The 20502-nt window shown below is 35.5% G+C and overlaps 1 protein-coding gene across 2 annotated transcripts in view; it reads right to left on the bottom strand.

The window, feature by feature from the left end:
* COL4A5 (collagen type IV alpha 5 chain) overlaps positions 1–20502 on the bottom strand; it is a 236940-nt gene that overhangs the window by 120524 nt on the left and 95914 nt on the right. For both annotated transcript variants that reach the window (XM_059911681.1, XM_059911682.1), the window contains exon 2: positions 7089–7148. In XM_059911681.1, the coding sequence (XP_059767664.1) occupies positions 7089–7148 (60 nt within the window). The remainder of the gene's footprint in view (positions 1–7088; positions 7149–20502) is intronic.

The raw sequence follows: 20502 nt of genomic DNA, 5'->3' as shown, positions 1-20502 counted from the left end.
CATATGTGACAATCAAAATAATGAACATATCCATCACTCACAAAGATTTCCTTGTTTTTTCAACAAACGGTGCTAGAACAACTGGACATTCCATGCCAAAAAAAAAAAAAAAAAGATTCTAGACACAGACCTTACACCTTCACAAAAATTAACTCAAAATGGATCAGAAACCTAAATGTAAAACACAAAACCATAAAACTCCTAGAAAATAACATAGGAGAAAACCTAGATGACCTTGGGTATGGTGACGAATTTTTAGATACCACAACAAAAGCACAGTCCACAAAAGAAATAATTGATAAGCTGGACTTCATGAAAATCAAAAACTTCTGCTCTGCAAAAGACAATGCCAAGAGCACGAGAAGACAAGTCACAGACTGGGAGAAAATATTTTCAAAAGACACATCTGACAAAGGATTGTTATCCAAAATAGACAAAGAACTCTTAAAACTCAACAATAAGAAAACAAATAACCTGATTTAAGAATGGGCCAAAGAGGACTTCCCTGGTGGCACAGTGGTTAAGAATCCACCTGCCAATGCAGGGGACACGGGTTTGATTCCTGGTCTGGGAAGATCCCACATGCCGTGGAGCAACTTAGCCCGTGTGCCACAACTACTGAGCCCGCACTCTAGAGCCCGCAAGCCACAACTACTGAGCCCACGTGCTGCAACTACTGAAGCCTGCGTGCCTAGAGCCCATGCTTCGCAACAAGAAAAGCCACCGCAATGAGAAGCCTGTGCACTGCAACAAAGAGTAGCCCCCACTTGCCACAACTAGAGAAAGCCTGTGTGCAGCAACGAAGACCCAACACAGCCAAAGATAAATAAAATGAAAAAAAAAAAGGAATGGGCCAAAGACTTTAACAGACACCTCACCGAAAAAGATATACAGATGGCAAATAAGCATATGAAAAAATGCTCCACATCATATGTCATCAGGGAAATGCAAATTAAAAAATACCTCTACACACCCATTAAAATGGCAAAAATCCAGGATACTGACAACACCAAATGCTGAAAAGGATGTGGAGCAACAGAAACTCTCATTCACTGCTGGTGGAATGCAAAATGGTATAGCCACTTTGGAAGACACTTTGGCAGTTTCTTACAAAACTAAACATACTCTTAACATATGATCCAGAAATCACATTCCTTGGTATTTATCCAAAGGAGTTGAAAATTTATGTCCACACAAAAACCTGCATGCAGATGTTTATAGCACCTTTATTCATAATTGCCAAACTTGGAAGCAACCAAGATGTCTTTCAGTAGGTGAATAAAGTGTAGTGCATCTAGACAATAGAATATTATTCAGTCTAGAAAGAAACAAGCTATCAAACCATGAAAAGACATGAAGGAAGTTTAAATGCATATTACTAAGTGAAAGAAGCTAATCTGAAAAGTCTGCATACCATGTGATTCTAACTATATGACACTCTGGAAAAGACAAAATTATGCAGACAGTAAAAAGATCAGTGGTTGCCAAGGGGTACAGGTGGAGATGAATAGGTGGAGCACAGAGTTTTCTTAGGGCAGTGAAAATACTCTGTATGATAATATAATGATGGATACATGTCATTATACATTTGTCCAAACCCACAGAAGGTATAACACCAAGAGTAAACTCTGAGGTAAACTATAAACTTTGGATGATAATGACATATCAATGTAGGTTCATCAGCTGTAACAAATGTACCACTCTGGTGGGGGATGGTGATAGTTGGGGAGGCTGTGCATGTATGTATGTGTGCGGGCAGGGCACATATGGGAAATCTGTATCTCTTTCAATTTTTCTGTGAACCTAAAACTGCTCTAAAAAAATAAAGTCTTTAAAAAATAATAATACTAAAGTAAACATTATAAATATTAAAAAAAATTTCCTTACCCCCCTTTATATCTTCCTCATACCTCCACCCATACCCCCAGGCAATAAATGATTTGCTTTCTATCACCATAGATTAATTTGCATTTTCTAGAATTTTACATAAATGGGATTATACAGAATATACCCATTTTATCTAACTTTTCACTCAGCATAATTATCTTGAGATTTAGAGGTGTGTCAATAGTTTATTCCTTTTTATCACTGAGTAGTACTCCATTGTATAAATATATATTTGACCCTTGAACAACATGGGGGGGTCAGGAACACCAACACCAGTACAGTTAAAAATCTGAGTATAACGTTACAGTCCGCACTCCAAATCTGCAGTTCTGCATCTGTGGATTCAACCAACTGCAGACTGTACAGTACTGTACTAGGTATTTATTGAAAAAACCTCCATACAAGTAGACCCATGCAGTTTAAATCTGTGTTGTTCAAGGATCAGCTGTACTATAATTTGTTGATTCATCCACCTGTTAAAAAGCAGTTGAGTTGATTCCTGTTTCTGGCTATTACATATAGAGCTATCATGACATCATGTACAAGTATGATATAGACATATGCTTTCATTTCTCATGGGTAAATGCCCAGGAACAGAGAGGGTCATATGACAGGTTTATGTTTACCTTTTTAAGAAACTGCCGAACTATTTTCCACAGTGTTTGCATGATTCTAGATTTGCACCAGCAATCTATGATAGTTCCAGTTGCTCCACACCCTTGTCTATATTTGGTATGGTTATGCTTTAATATTTACACATTCTAATAGGTTTATAGTAGTATCTCATTATGGTTTTATTATGCATTTTCCTAATTAATAATGTTGAGTATCTTTTCAAATGTTTATTTGCCATCTCTATATCTTCTTTTGGGAAGTGTCTTAAAACCTTTTTCCAATTTGTTTCTAATTTAATTTTATTTGGGGATGTTTGTTTTATTATTTCATTTTAAGATTTCTTTATATATTCTGGTTTCAAGATTCTTATCAGATATGTGATTCATAAACATTTTTCCCTAGACTGTAGGTTGTCTTTTCATTCTCTTAACAATATCTTCAGAAAAGAATAAGTTCTTAATTTTGATGAAATACAATTTATCAGCCTTTTCTTTTATGGATCATGTTTTCTGGTGTCATATCTAAGCAATATCTATTGATACTTAACCCAAGGTCACAAGGATTTTCTCCTGTTTTCTTCTAAAAGATTTGTAGATTTAGGCTTTACAGATTTAGGTTTTATATTTAGGTCTATGATCCATTTTGAGTTAATTTCTGTAAACAGTGCAAGCAATGAGTCAAAGTTCATTTTTGTGCATACGCATATCCAATTCTTCCAGTACTATTTGTTGAAAAGACTATCTTTTCTCCTCTGATTTGCCTTTGCACTTTTGTAAAAAAATCAATTCATCATTGCACCTACGGGTCTAGTTATGGACTCTATTCTGTCCCATTCATCTATATGTCTATCCTTTAACTACTAGCACACTATCATTTATTCTAGTTTTAGACTAAGTCTTGGAATTGTGTAATATAAATACTCCAGCTTCATTCTTTTAAAAAGCTGTATTAGCATTTCTATCTGAATTTTAGAATCAGCTTGTTAATTTCTACAAGAAAAGCAAGAATGTTTATTGAATCTGTAGAAAAATTTGGAGAGAATTGGCATCTTAGTAATAGAGTATTCTAATCCCTGAACATGATATATACCTACATTAATTCAGGTGTTCTTTTATTGCTCTCAACAATATTTTTGTAGTTTTCAGTGTACTGGACTTGCACATTTTTGACTGACTTGCTCCTATGTATTTTAAATTTTTGATGCTCTTGCAAAAGGCATTTTTATAATTCCAATTTCCTAATTTTCATTGTTAAAATATATACATACAACTGATTTTTGTTTATTGATCTTATCTTATTGGTTATGTTTATCCTGGGATCTTTCTGCACTCACAAGTTTTAGGAGTATTTTAGTATTGTTCATCCACAGAAACAGAGACAGCTTTACTCTTCCTTTCTAGTCTGGATGCTTTTCCTTTTCCTTTTCTTGTGTTACTGCACTGGCGATGTTGAATAGAAATGGTGAGAGCAGACATGCTATGAACTTAGGAGAAAGCAAAGTAGTCTTTCTCCACTGAATATAATTTTAGCTACAGGGGTTTGGTAGATGCTCCTTAAGACTGAGGAAATCAGTTCTATTATTTCTAGTTAGCTGACAGTTTTTATCAGAAACAGGCTGGGACCTGGGACCCTTTGCTGCAGTGCTGCAATGCTTGCACCTGGACACACGTCTCCTCGAGCAACAAAACACAAAGAAACTATATGGGACTAAAAATAACACAGAAACTATATGGGACTAAAAATAACCGCATGCATGTGCAGTTGGGGCAAATTCTGGACCCAAAAAGAAACAAAAGATCAAAAAACCCAACTGCCACTTTTGAAGAGCCTGGAGCAAAAACAGGGTGTCAGGAGCAAAAGCAGGGTACTGAGCATGCCCCCTGCACACAACACCACCAGAGGGGTGGGCAAAACACCTAAGCCACCCCTCTGGCCCGATCCCTGGATGCACCCCTACCCCTTCTGAAGCAGGGGCCCCAGTAAAGCCTTGCCTTAAAAAAAAAAATCCATGATGGATTTTGGTAAATGCTTTCTTTGCATCTGCTGAGACAGTTACATGGTGGGCTTATTTATGTTTAAAATTTGTATTTAGTCTTTTAATATGGTGAATTATAAGTTTGATTTTCAAATGTTAAACCAACCATGCACTCCTTGCATAAACCCCACTTGGTAAGAACACATTATCCACTTTATATGCCATTGGATCTGATTTACTAAAATTCTGTTCTTCATTTCTGCATCTATATTAATGAGCTATAGCTTAATGATTTTTAAAATTTTATCTTTGTCTGGTTTGGGTATTAGGACATATTTGTTTCATAAAATTAGCTGGACATCAGCCCTAATGCTTCCATTTTCTAAGTTTATGCAAGATTGATATTGTCTCTTACATAAATGTTTCATATAATTCATCAGTGAAAACTTCTGGACTGGAATTTTTATGTGTGTGTGGGAAGAGTTTGATAATTCAATTTCCTTAGTAGATATAGGGCTAGTCATATTTTGCTTCATTTAGTTAGTTAGTTAGTTTTAGGTAATGTGTATTTCTCAAGTTATTTGTCCATCTTTCTTCAGTGTTCTTCATTCTGCTGTTAAAAGCCCACCTGGTAAATTGTTCTTTCTTATATTTTGCTTTTCAAATCTAGATTTCCCTCCTTTTTATTTCACAATTTCCAGTGCTCTGTTGCGATTCTCTATCTGTTCACTCATTATTAGCAGAGTTCTCTTTAAATCAACAAATATATTTATCCTATCTGCTTTAAATCTTTGTCTAAAAATTCTAACATCTGTGTTATTTCAGAGTTAGTTTTCATTGATTGGTCTTTTTCTTGACCATGGGTCGCTTTTACTTGTTACTTCACATGTCTAGTAAGTTTTAATTGCATATTGGACATTGTAGTTAATATGTACACATACTGGATTCTTTTATATTGTCTAAAAAGTACTGAACTTTTATTTTAGGAAATAGCTAACTCAGCTGAACTAACACTTAGAACTCTGTTTTCCTTTCAGTGGACAGCAGTTAAGTCTATGTTCACTTATTGCAGGCTTCCAGCTGTTCCTTCTTGCTGGGTTGCATGAATCCTCCCCTATACATATAAAGTCCAGGGTCCAACCAAGTACTTGGGCTGCATTTACAAGCAGATTTTTGGGCTCTCCATTCTGTGACTCCCTCCATTCCAGCATATCTCCCATCATTTTCCAGCCATTCTGGCATCCTCAATTCTGTCCTTGACTTCTCAAGCCACTGAGACTTTGTTTTTCTGTCTGGGTTCTTGCCATCCTTTGCCCTGCAGACTGAAGTGCCCACCCAGGAGAAAAGGCACATAAGTGCAAACTTGCCCACTGTACTTCCCTTCTTTAAAAGGTAGATTCCTCTCTACTTTTTTCCTACTTTGGCCACTCTCCTGTACTATTAAATAGTTGTTATATTTTGTCCAGAGTGTTTACTTCTTATCTTAAGGAGAGTTAATCTGATAAAAGTCATTCTGCTAATATCAGAAAGGAATCCCTCTTGGTCTTTTTACTGCTACAGAAAGTAGCTTTACTATAAAACTACTCCCCTCAAGCTAATGTTATTCAAATAAGGTTCTGTATAACACTCTTCAATTATTATTAATAGGTGTTCCCTTAGAAGGAAGGAAAGTGGGTTAAATGGTTAAATAGAGCTTGGAAATACAGCACTGCAAAACAAACAAATAGGTTTCTTTACTCCAGGACTTTTAAACACCTTTAGTATGCTAGTGTACCTTCTATATGCCTAAATGGAATATGCTCTTGAGATATTATCCCAAACTTTTTCATATATCATTAGTAATATTCAATAATTCATTCAAAAATATTCACTGAGCCCCAAAGAGTGAAGACTAGGGTACGATCACCTTCCTCCTAGTACAATTCCTTTTTGGCCACAATTCACTATCCCTTTTTAATCTTCTGTTTTCAGTGTCAGTCACTGATTCATAGTGGCTAGGTTTATGCTATTTAATCATCACCAATACTTACTCTGTAATCATCATATCTATATAATAGGGATGCTGCTGTGGGAAAAGTGAGATGGAAACAGAGATAGACCAATCATTAACTTAAATGGATTAGATAAAAATACATGAAACACATGAAATTGTATGGTAACTAGCACAGATTAGTAGCCTGATAAATGTTTGGTTCCTTAAGTGTTTTGCATTCTTTTGCCTATTAAGTCGTTGACTGCAACAAGATTCATCAGAGGTTGGCAGACTACAGCTCTCAGGCCAAATTCAGTTAGATCCCTGTTTTGTATAGTCCAAGAGCCAATAATTTTTATACACTATTAAAAGGCTACTTTTAAAAAAGGAGAAAAATATGTGACAGAGGCCTTATGTGTCTCACAAAGGCTAAATTATTTACCATATGGATTTTTACAGAAAGTGTTTGCTGATCTCTGAGATACAGTCTAATCCTTACAGCAATCTAAAATAAGCAATAGAGTAAAATTCGTTTTATTTGATTAGATGCTGAGGTACAAGCCCTGTTTTTTAAAAAAAATATTAAAATCACGATTTTATTGGTTTTCCAAGTTTTTGAAGGCTCATCTCGTATCTTACCTTTTCTCCTTTTATACCACTACAGTCACACTTTGATCCTGGAGAACACCCATAGCAAGCCTATAAGGAAGAGAAAAAGGGAGGAAAATCATTAAATATGAACCTGAAAACCAGACTCTGACTTAGAGCTCAAATGAATCCAACAGTCCAAACTTGTAAAACAACTACCAGAAAAACATCTGAAAGGATATATACTAAATTGCAAACAATGGTTACCTCTGGGGAATCTTTCATCTCTTATTGTATACATTTCTGTTTGAACTTTTCAAAATGAGCAAATATAATACTTATAATTTTAAAGTGAAAAATGTCTTTTTAAAAATGAAAAAGAAATCCATACAACTGCCCTGTAATATGATTTTCAGCTCTAAGGAACTCATTTTCTCTACTAACATCACTTGTAAGAAATTACCTCTCAATCTATATTAGCAAAGACCTTGGCAACTAGCCAAAGATGCCTGCCACTTAAAGTCCCTTGCTTTTCTGCATTCATGAGCATGAAATAACATACTGGCTTTTACCACCTTTCTTTCCTTGCTTCCACTATTTCATCACTAGTAGCTCAGTCTCTAACAGCTCCAAGCTTTACCACAAAAGTTGTTCCCACAGACTAGGTGTCCTAAATAGCCACTCGTAACAACTTCATTCACTCGTATGAGGAACTGAGGTACTAGAGCCAGAAAAATATACTCCTCCAAAATAAGAACCTGTAGGACAAGAAGACAACAGATGATGTCTGCCATCCAGAACTATCCTTTACTCTGGCGTGAAGCTGAACTGCTTAGATAAACAAATAGTAATTAGTTTAACATATGTAAATAGCTCAGCATTTATGTACAATAAGGGGTTATGCTTCTCATCAAATCAGAGAAATTTTTATGTGATGTAAATACCAAATAATGTTTATCAATGTTCAGCCATGGGAGGCTATGAATTAAAATGTACCTTAGCCTCCTTCCCAACATTCCGTGCTTTCCTTTACTCCAATCACTACCAGAGTACCTCCCTCAATCCTTAACAAACTACTAACCTTGTCCTTCTGGTTAGAAATCCTAACCCACTCAGCTGTAACTAGACGTCACCCTCATGCTGAAACTCCTTTTCCTGATTATAACAGCAAACTACAGTGGCTTGATGTTGGGGGAAATCTCTCACGCACATTGCAAAAGACTGTTCCAATAAAAGATGTGAACTTGACATTTCTAATTGAAACTGTTATATAGGCACTATTTATTATACATAGGTGATTAGGTTATACACTCTGCTTTTAGTACTATATGTCAACTACATTAAGAGTTAAACAGACTTATTTTTATTTTTATTTTTTTAACATCTTTATTGGAGTATAATTGCTTTACAATGGTGTGTTAGTTTCTGCTTTATAACAAAATGAATCAGCTATACATATACATATGTTCCCATATCTCTTCCTTCCTGCATCTCCCTCCCATCCTCCCTATCCCACCCCTCTAGGTGGACACAAAGCATCGAGCTGATCTCCCTGTGCCATGCGGCTGTTTCCCACCAGCTATCTATTTTACATTTGGTAGTGTATATATGTCCATGCCACTCTCATACTTCGTCCTAGCTTACCCTTCACCCTCCCCGTGTCCTCAAGTCCATTCTCTACGTCTGCGTCTTTATTCTTGTCCTTCCCCTAGGTTCTTCAGAACCATTTTTTTTTTTTTAGATTCCATATATATGTGTTAGCATACGGTATTTGTTTTTCTCTTTCTAACTTACTTCATTCTGTATGACAGACCCTAGGTCCATCCACCTCACTACAAATAACTCAATTTCGTTTCTTTTTATGGCTGAGAAATATTCCATGGTATATATGTGCCACATCTTTATCCATTCATCTGTCGATGGACACTTAGGTGGCTTCCATGTCCTGGCTATTGTAAATAGAGCTGCAATGAACATTGTGGTACATGACTCTTTTTGAATTATTGTTTTCTCAGGGTATATGCCCAAGAGTGGGATTGCTGAGTTGTATGGAAGTTCTATTTTTAGTTTTCTAAGGAACCTCCATACTGTTCTCCATAGTGGCTGTACCAATTTACATTTCCACCAACAGTGCAAGAGGGTTCCCTTTTCTCCACACCCTCTCCAGCACTTATTGTTTGTAGATTTTTGGATGATGGCCATTATGACCGGTGTGAGGTGATATCTCATTGTAGTTTTGATTTGCATTTCTCTAATGATTACTGATGTTGAGCATCCTTTCATTTGTTTGTTGGCAATCTATATACCTTCTTTGCAGAAATGTCTATTTAGGTCTTCTGCCCATTTTTAATTGGGTTGTTTGTTTATTTGATATTGAGCTGCATGAGCTGCTCGTATATTTGCAGATTAATCCTTTGACAGTTGCTTCGTTTGCAAATATTTTCTCCCATTCTGAGGGTTGTCTTTTCATCTTGTTTATGGTTTCCTTTGTGGTGTAAAAGCTTTTAAGTTTCATTAGGTCCCATTTCTTTATTTTTGTTTTTACTTCCATTACTCTAGGAGGTGGGTCAAAACGGATCTTGCTGTGATTTATGTCATAGAGTGTTCTGCCTATGTTTTCCTCTAATAGTTTGATAGTGTCTGGCCTTACATTTAGGTCTTTAATCCATTTTGAGTTTATTTTTGTGTATGGTGTTAGGGAGTGTTCTAATTTCATTCTTTTACATGTAGCTGTCCAGTTTTCCCAGCACCACTTATTGAAAAGTCTATCTTCATTTTATTATCTTGCCTCCTTTAACAAAAATAAGGTGACCATATGTGCATGGGTTTATCTCTGGGATTTCTATCCTGTTGAATTGATCTATATTTCTGTTTTTGTGCCAGGACCATACTGTCTTGATTACTGTAGCTTTGTAGTATATAGTCTGAAGTCAGGGAGCCTGATTCCTCCAGGCCTGTTTTTCTTTCTCAAGATTGCTTTGGCTATTCAGGGTCTTTTGTATTTCCATACAAATTGTGAAATTTTTTGCTCTAGTTCTGTGAAAAATGCCATTGGTAGTTTCATAGGCATTGCACTGAATCTGTAGATTGCTTTGGGTAGTACAGACATTTTCACAATGTTGAATCTTCCAATCCAAGAACATGGTATATCTCTCCATCTGTTTGTATCATCTTTAATTTCTTTTAATAGTATCTTATAGTTTTCTGCATAAAAGTCTTTTGTCTACTTAGATAGGATTATTCCTAGATATTTTATTCTTTTTGTTGCAATGGTAAATGGGAGTGTTTCCTTAGTTTCTCTTTCAGATTTTTCATCATTAGTGTATAGGAATGCAAGAGATTTCTGTGTATTAATTTTGTATCCTGCTACTTTACCAAATTCATTGTTTAGCTCTAGTAGTTTTCTCGTAGCATCTTTAGGATTCTCTATATTGTATCATGTCATTTGCAAACAGTGACAGCTTTACTTCTTCTTTTCCAATTTGGATTCCTTTTATTTCTTTTTCTTGTCTGATTGCTGTGGCTAAAACTTTCACAACTATGTTGAATAATAGTGGTGAGAGTGGGCAACCATGTCTTTTTCCTGATCTTAGTGGAAATGGTTTCAGTTTTTCACCATTGAGAATGATGTTGGCTGTGGGTTTGTCATATATGGCCTTTATTATGTTCAGGTAAGTTCTCTCTATGCCTACTTTCTGGAGAGTTTTTATCATAAATGGGTGTTGAATTTTGTCAAAAGCTTTTTCTGCATCTATTGAGATGACCATATGGTTTTTCTCCTTCAATTTGTTAATATGGTTTATCACATTGATTGATTGCTGTATATTGAAGAATCCTTGCATTCCTGGGATAAACCCCACTTTATCATGGTGGATGATGCTTTTAATGTGCTTCTGGATTCTGTTTGCTAGGATTTTGTTGACGATTTTTGCATCTATGTTCATCAGTGTTATTGGCCTGTAGTTTTCTTTTTCTGTGACAACTCTGTCTGGTGTTGGTATCAGGGTGATGATGGCCTCGTAGAGTGAGTTTGGGAGTGTTCCTCCCTCTGCTATATTTTCAAAGGGTTTGAGAAGCATAGGTGTTAGCTCTTCTCTAAATGTTTGAAAGAATTTGCCTGTGAAGCCATCTGGTCCTGGGTTTTGGTTTGTTGGGAGATTTTTAATCACAGTCCCAATTTCAGTGCTTGTGATTGGTCGGTTTATATTTTCTATTTTTTCCAGGTTCGGTCCCAGAAGGTTGTGCTTTTCTAAGAATTTGTCCATTTCTTTCAGGTTGTCCATTTCATTGGCATATATTGGTTGTAGTAATCTCTCATGATTCTTTGTATTTCTGCAGTGTCAGTTGTTACTTCTCCATTTTCATTTCTAATTTTATTGAGTCTTCTCCCTTTTTTCCTTGATGAGTCTGGTTAACGATTTATCAATTTTGTTTATCTTCTCAAAGAACCAGCTTTTAGTTTTATTAATCTTTGTTATTGCTTCCTTCATTTCCTTTTCATTTATTTCTGATCTGATCTTTATGATTTCTTTTCTTCTGCTAACTTTGTGTTATTTTTGTTCTTGTGTGTCTAATTGCTTTAGGTGTAAGGTTAGTATGCTTATTTGAGATTTTTCTTGTTTCTTGAGGTAGGACTGTATTGCTATAAACTTCCCTCTTAGAACTGCTTTTGCTGCATCCCACAGGTTTTGGGCCGTCGTGTTTTCATTGTCATTTGTTTCTAGGTATTTTCTGATTTCCTCTTTGATTTCTTCAGTGATCTCTTGGTTATTTGGTAGCGTATTGTTTAGCCTCCACGTGTTTGTATTTTTTATGGTTCTTTTTTCTGTAATTGATATCTAGTCTCACAGTGTTGTGGTCGGAAAAGATACTTGAAACGATTTCAATTTTCTTAAATTTACCGAAGCTTGATTTGTGACCCAAGATATGATCTATCCTGGAGAATGTTCCACGAGCACCTGAGAAGAGTGTATTCTGCTATTTTTGGATGGAATGCCCTATAAATATCAATTAAGTCCATCTTTTTTAATGTATCATTTAAAGCTTGTGCTTCCTCATTTATTTTCATTTTGATTGATCTGGCCATTGCTGAAAGTGGGGTGTTAAAGTCCCTTACTATTATTGTGTTACTGTGAATTTCCCCTTTTATGGCTGTTAGCATTTGCTTTATGTATTGAGGTGCTCCTATGTTGGGTTCATAAATATTTACAACTGTTATGTCTTCTTCTTGGATTGATCCCTTGATCATTATGTAGTGTCCTTCTTTGTCTCTTGTAACAGTCTTTAGTTTCTTTTGTCTCATATGAGAGTTGCTACTCCAGCTTTCTTTTGATTTCCATTTGCATAGTATATCTTTTTCAATTCCCTCACTTTCAGTCTGTATGTGTCCCTAGGTCTGAAGTGGGTCTCTTGTAGACAGCATATATACGGGTCTTGTTTTTGTTTCCATTCAGCCAGTCTATGTCTTTTGGTTGGAGCATTTAAACCACTTACATTTAAGGTAATTATCGATATGTATGTTCCTATTCCCATTTTCTTAAATGTTTTGGGTTTGTTATTGTAGGTGTTTTCCTTCTCTTGTGTTTCCTGCCTAGAGAAGTTCTTTTAGCATTTGCTGTAAAGCTGGTTTGGTGGTGCTGATTTCTCTTAGCTTTTGCTTGTTTGTCAAGGTTTTAATTTCTCTGTCGAATCTGAAGGAGATCCTTGCTGGGTAGAGTAATCTTGGTTGTAGGTTTTTTCCTTTCATCACTTTAAATATGTTCTGCCACTCCCTTCTGGCTTGTACAGTTTCTGCTGAAAGATCAGCTGTTAACCTTATGGGGATTCCCTTGTATGTTATTTGCTGTTTTTCCCTTGCTGCTTTTAATATGTTTTCTTTGTATTTAATTTTTGATAGTTTGATTAATATGTGTCTTGGCATGTTTCTCCTTGGATTTATCCTGTATGGGACTCTCTGCACTTCCTGGACTTGACTATTTCCTTTCCCATGTTAGGGAAGTTTGCAACTATAATCTCTTCAAATATTTTCTCAGTCCCTTTCTTTTTCTCTTCTTCTTCTGGGACCCCTATAATTCAAATGTTGGTGCATTTAATGTTGTCCCAGAGGTCCCTGAGACTGTCCTCAATTATTTTCATTCTTTTTTCTTTATTCTGCTCTGCAGTAGTTATTTCCACTATTTATATTCCAGGTCACTTGTCCGTTCTCCTGCCTCAGTTATTCTGCTATTGATTCCTTCTAGAAAATTTTTAATTTCATTTATTGTGTTGTTCATCATTGTTTGTTTGCTCTTTAGTTCTTCTAGGTCCTTGTTAAACGTTTCTTGTATTTTCTCCATTCTATTTCCAAGATTTTGGATCATCTTTACTATCATTTCTTTGAATTCTTTTTCAGGTAGACTGCCTTTTTCCTTTTCATTTGTTTGGTCTGGTGGGTTTTTACCTTGCTCCTTCATCTGCTGAGTATTTCTCTGTCTTCTCATTTTGCTTAACTTACTGTGTTTGGGGTCTCCTTTTTGCAGGATGCAGGTTCGTACTTCCCATTGCATTTGGTGTCTGCCCCCAGTTGGTGAGGTTGGTTCAGTGGGTTGTGTAGGTTTCCTGGTGGAGGGGACTGGTGCCTGTGTTCTGGTGGATGAGGCTGGTCTTGTCTTTCTGGTGGTCAGGACCGCAGCCAGTAGTGTGTTTGTGGTGTCTGAGAACTTAGTATAATTTTAGGCAGCCTCTCTGCTAATGGGTGGGGTTGTGTTCCTGTCTTTCTAGTTGTTTTGCATGGGGTGTCCAGCACTGTAGCTTGCTGGTCATTGAGTAGAGCCGGGTCTTAGCATTGAGACGAGGATCTCTGGGAGAGCTATTGCCTATTGATATTATGTGGGGCCTGGAGGTCTCTGGTGGTCTAATGTCCTGGACTCGGCCCTCCCACCTCGGAGGCTCAGGCCTGACACCCGGCCAGAGCACTAAGACCTTCTCAGCCACATGGCTGATAGGAACTCTAAAGCTCAGATGCTCTCCTCAGAAAGTTCAAGATTCAGATTCCAACTATGGCACAGATACCAGCCTACAGCAAGATCAATCCTCCCTTATGACCAAGACAACTTCTGGCTTCTTCACATCTTTGCTTGGAGATGTAGAAAATTCCTTTCCCATTCTCTCCTGTAGCCCGTTATGATGAGTCTTGGAAAGCAGATGAGTGGTTTATTACTGAGGATATTAAAGCACAGGAACCAACAGCCAGATGAAGAGATTCATAGGGTGAGGTCGAGAACAAAGAAACTTCAGTCCTCTTGGAGTTTGGAGCCCAGCACGGTGGCACATGGAGGCATTCTGCTTCACCAACCTGGAAGCTCTATACAGACTCTTAAGACTTACACATCAAACATGAAGTGAGTACTACTAGAGGCCAGAAAACCTGTTAGGTGCTAAAAATGAATAAGGCAAGACTCATTCCAACATACATAACTAATTCAACAAATACTTATTGATCACCTGTTATGTGCCAGCCATTTGGTTATGTTAGTTGCACGTAGAGATACAAAGACGGTACATCATTGCTCTCTAATGGGAAGGATAATCCCATACACAAAAATTACATCACAGTGTATCAGGAACAGAGGTTAATTTAAGGTATATAATAGTGTTTTGTACAAACATGAATTCTAGATTCCGAAGTAAAACTTATAAATTTTAGAAGATACTGATTCATGAGAATGGTTATACTCATGGAATTAGATTGTGCATATTATCAACACTCAATTACATGCATTAATGGAGGAGTAAAGGACAGCGATAATATAAAATGACTGTAAATCTAAGAACAATTAAAATTTGACTTTGAAGTGTATGTCTGCATTTTATACATAAATATATTTGCATAGTGTTTTGGTTTCGTAAGTAAAAGGTGGTGTAACATTCCATTTTCATCTTTCATTAAGAGTTTTTATGTAAGTACTGTATATTATCTGTATCTTACTTATAATATATATATAGTATTATATGTTATATATATATATAGTACTATGTGTTACCACTTATATGTGGAACCTGAAAAGTAAAAGAAACTAGTGAATATAACAAAAAAAGAAACAGACTCACAGATACAGAAAACAAATTAGTAGCTACCAGTGGAGAGAGAGAAGAGGTGAGGGGCAAGATAGAGATAGGGGATTAAGAGGTACCAGCTACTAAATATAAAATAACTAAACTACAAGGATATATTGTACAGCAGAGGGAATATAGCCAATATTTTATAACTATAAATGGAGTAAAATCTTTAAAAATTGTGGATCACTAGGTTGTACATCTGAAACTTATATAATACTGTAAATCAACTGTATTACAATTAAAAAAATAAAAAAAGTTTTTAAAGGAGTTCCACCTTTTTAAAATACAAATTAAGTTCCTGAAAATAATGCAAAGCAACAGCCTAATAGGATTGATCAATATGGAGAAGATACTATGTAACCTGTCTTTATAAATGTATTTCTGACTTTTCAGTATCCAACAATATTCTCCAACTCCTAATATAATTTACAAAGAAACAATAAAATTTTACTCATACATGTCATTTTTGAAGTGATTTTACACAAAGTTTTTCTAAAAATTACTAATTTCATCTTTTTGCACTTCTTCATTACTTAACATGTAGTTATACTTTAGAGAGCTCACTATGTAAAACATTTGGTATCTACAGAAAAATTTGTTTGAATTCAACTTGAAAATTTAATTTATATTCTATTTATTCCACCTAGGTTATGATAATGGCTCCGGTACTAAGTTCAAGAAAAAAAAAAGGTGACTGTAATACACAAACCAACCACTAGATGCCATTTTTCATACAGTTATAACCATGATGCCCACAAGGAAACAGCCCCAAGGTGACATCTGTTTAATGGAACAATTTGTTTTTTACCAACATCTATTAATACTGATTAGTTGCTTAATAAGCACCAAGCACAATATTAGGGCTATAAGATATACAAAAAAATGGGTGCTGCCTTTAAGGAACTTCCAATCTAGCAAAAAACAAACAAACAAACTAGGCCTACCAAACAAATGAAAATAATACTTAAATACAATGGAATAATGATATAGCAGACAATGGTAAGAGAAAGAACTCTAAGCTACAAGAAATACATCCTGATTTTACCTCAGGAATTGATTCATTAGATGACTATGGATAAGTCATTCCTATACCCTAGTGCTCAGTTTTCTCCTTGGTAAAATTATATAGACAATATGATATCTTCAGGTAGCGTCCAGCTTTTACAGGCTGTGATTCAGTGGGATTTCCCAAGTGAAAACGAGTTTTATAATCAATAATTGTTATCAAACTTAAGAGAGTTCCCTTGAACTTGGGAGTATTCATAATGGCTCTGTAGAGAACATAAATAACTCCACTTCAATTTCTAAAAATGGGCAGAAATATATCTAGAGGAAAAAGTGGTCATGCTAAGCAATAAAATTAAAATACAAATTTTTTGTGAACAAAGAGTCAGGCAAAACAAACATTAAGTACCTCAGTCTAAAGGACTTCTTAAGTACATATGGAAAAAGTACAGTAGGAGATAAGTCCCCCCAAAAAACTTTCAAAAACTGTGGAAAAACTTATTTAATTCTACAAAGTCATTGAACACTGTTGAAGCAAGAAAACTGGTGCAACTATAGTAATGTTGTATACTTCTTAGTGAGGGAGAAAATAATAAAAAGTATGAAAATTTTTTTCTTATCATGTAGTAAAACACATCATGAGGATACAATAATTAAAACAGTATGGTATTGCTCAATGAATAGGCAGCTCAATAAACCAAAATACAATGGCCAGAAACAGATCTACATAAACACACACACACACACCTACTATAAATATAAGTTGGCATATGAAATAGATATGAAAAGATTGTATTGTTCAACATATGATACTAGGGCAAGTACAGAAAACAATAAATTTAGATCTCAGGCTCCTACAATAAAAAATACTAGATATAGGGCTAAAAGTACAAATAAAAGCAAACTTCTGTATGCATTAGGATCACTTACAGAACCTCACAAAAATTCAGATACTACAACCCCCATCCTAAAGATTTTGTTTCAGGAAGCTTGAGGTTGGCTACCAGAATCTGAAATTTTAATAAACATCTCTAGGTGATTCTGATTCACGTGTTCTAAGATATATACTACAAAATAATGGCATAGGGAAATAATACCCCAATATCCCTACTCAAACTAAAAGCAGTTATTTTACTTTGTGGGTAGAAGGAGATGGACAGTGCTTACACATAAATTGTTCCTGCTAGAATGATTATTATTCATTTTTAATATGAAAACTTCATAAGAAAATCTGGTGATATACACATTTTCAGCAGTAAAATGAAACATACATTCTTAAGTGATTCTATCATATCCAACCTGCCACTAAGGGATTATAAGCATGAGATAAATGTATTGAAGATTTTAGGGTAAAAGGGTTGTAAAATAATAAAAATGATAACCAACATTTTAATAGCGCTTTACAATTTACAAATGATATGATATATATCACATTTGGTCGTCTCAGTAATATTGCTGGGATGTATGCAGCTATACTTACCTATGGTATCAGATGCAGAAATGGGGATTTAGAGAGCTTAAATAACTTGATATAGGACCACATAGTAAGCTAACACTTGAACTCAGATTTTTGTCTTTTGCCTCCAAATGCTATGTTCCTTCCACTACTAACTCTGGAAGAAAGTATCCAAAATTTCCAAAAAATTAGTGGTCCAGAATGATGGAATTATAAACATGAGTAACATAATAAAATCATTGGATTTTATGTTATAATTTATTTCTGGGCATTATGAAAACTTCCAACAGCATTTAAAATGATTTACTTTCAGATAAATGAGTTAACCACAACTATGGGTTCACTGAGAAAAGAAAATTGAGAAGTAAAATAAACCTTGATTTTGTAGCAAGATTTTTATAGACTGGCTATTGAAAGCACTGTGGCTTTCCATTCTACCAGGCCTGTACAGACATATCCTGAGTTTTAACATCTTTCTTAGGATTTCAGTAAAGCGGTTCCATAAATGTAAAGAGGTTAGCACAAGTTGAACTTATCTGAGTTATTTGTGGCCTTGGAAGAGTTCTAACATCACAGATAAGAGAAACAAGCAGAAAGACCACAGTACCATGATAATAAGAATAAGAACTTCAGAGTTCTGCTGAGCATAAATATGTCTGGAATGTCTCCTATGAAGCAGTCAAAACCTGTATTCTAAGTGCATTTAAGACTCAGTGCGTCCAATTCCAGGGCCCTACGCCAGTGTAAAAATGCACTAATATACCCTAGGCCTCCCCGTTGGCTGCTGGCAGGAAGGTAAGAAGCAGAAATTGTTTTTTGCCCTTACACTGAGTAGACCAACATTTCCTGTGCATTTCTAACAGAATTACTGGCTGATCACCGCAGCAGCTGGTATTCATGGTAGGAGGAGCTAATATGATCTTTATTTCACAGGCAGCAAAGCAGGAAACCCTGCTACCACTTTCAGTAAAGCAAGTGTTCTGCATGAAAACCTCCATGGTATTCTCCAACACAGAGATCAGAAAACCCTAGTTTAGCACAATCACAAAAAGCAGGCATGCTTCAGTTCTGGCTGTTTCACTTATAATCAGCAGGGAAAAAAATCAATGCCTTCTTAATAGTGTTCTTGATTTTGGGACACTGATTACATAAAGTCACATATCAAAGGTGAGAAACAGTATACCACCGTCACCGCAGCCACCCCTCCCAAGTCACAAAAGCTCCAGCTCCATCTGATAGGCTGGTAATTGTCAAGTCAATATTTAGAAAACTTACAACTTCCTCTAACATTAAAGCTGGCAGTACTTTTTCAATATTTGTCACTCAGAGTATTTACAAAGTAGCTTCAATTTATATACTACTCAAAATCTATTGTCACTTTGTGCTCTTGTCATGACAAAAATCTGTCTTTACTTAGCCCTGTCTTAGAGAGATCGGTGGAAGTGTAGGTGAGAGAGATGATTTGACAAACAGATCTGGGAGATGAAGATGGAAAATCCTTTACAGGCAGAAAGAGTCCACACATACCCTACATACATAGAGTCAATCTATGAGCTTTTATTTTAATAAAAATTGCAACAACCTTGCAATTTGCTATTTAATCAAGTTTGTTAACATGATATTGTACCTGATTTCCATCATCAGTCCATTTCTTAGGAACAAATACTACTGTTGGGTGAAAAGCTTTAAGAACCATACATAAACTAGCAAAACAATTTTAGAAATCAAAGTCTACCTGGCTAGTCATCTATAAGTATAATTGAAGGCAAAGCTGAATTTGAAACAAAAAGAATAAATACTACATAACAGAAAATCATAAAAAGAAATTCAAATGGTACATCTGGTAGAGCTACACATATGTGAGTAGACAAAATCAGAACAGAACGTACGCTATCTTGGCTTGTGGCTAGATGTTTGAAAATGGAATGTCTCCTTATTCTTGAGGGAATACCGACCACATTCCTAGTTACTAACCCTCTGTAATATGTAGACAAACCACGAGATGGGTTGTATTCAATTCAATTCCATAAACATTTATTGCATGATTTACTACCTCAGAAAGCAATGATAACTGCTGAGGATGGGGAAAGATGGCACAAAGGTGAATACAGTACACAAAATCTGCCTTCAAACACCTGGCAATTTAGCTGGAGAAACACACAGGCAAATCAATTATTATAATATAATAAAAACAATAGGAAATAAAAATGCTATGATGGAAGTATAAAACAAAGTGCTATGTGAGAAAAGATAAAGGATTAATTCTAATTAGGAAAAAGTCATGACAAAAGAACAAATCAACAGGCATTTTCTATAGCAGATTTTAAGGGAAAATAATGCGGACAACTATTCACAGACCTACTCTGTGCAAAACAGTAGCCACTAGCCACCTATGCCTACTGAACACTTGAAATATGGCTAGTCCAAAGTGAAATGTGCTATAAATGTAAAATATACACCAGCTTTCAAAGAGTATAAATATCTCCCTAATAAATTATATATTACATGATGAAATGATAACATTTTTGGATATAGTGAGTTAAACGACAGGTTACGAAGGTTCATTTCATCTGTTTTTTATGCTTTGTTAAGGTCATTTGTAGAAAAATTTAAATTATGGGTCACATGCCTTATACTTCATTTCAATAAAGCTGATCTAGAAAACAAAAATGACAATTGTGATCATTACCAGCAAGATATATTTGGGCTATAAGACAGAGAACCAAGAAAAAAAGAATAATGAAGAGTGGGTAGGAAAAACTATCTTATAATAAGAGGAAATATTAAAAACATGATAATGAATATAAAAAACCTTCTCATCACCTGGGTAATACAAAAATTTCTGTGCAGCTTCCTTTTCTGTTACAATGGTAGTCCTAAATCTGACTGCCTTGTCCCCAATCCAGA

This window comes from Balaenoptera ricei, chromosome X, assembly GCF_028023285.1.
Source record: "Balaenoptera ricei isolate mBalRic1 chromosome X, mBalRic1.hap2, whole genome shotgun sequence".
Classification (NCBI taxonomy): Eukaryota; Metazoa; Chordata; class Mammalia; order Artiodactyla; family Balaenopteridae; genus Balaenoptera; species Balaenoptera ricei.
This window is presented reverse-complemented; position numbering and strand designations above follow the sequence as displayed.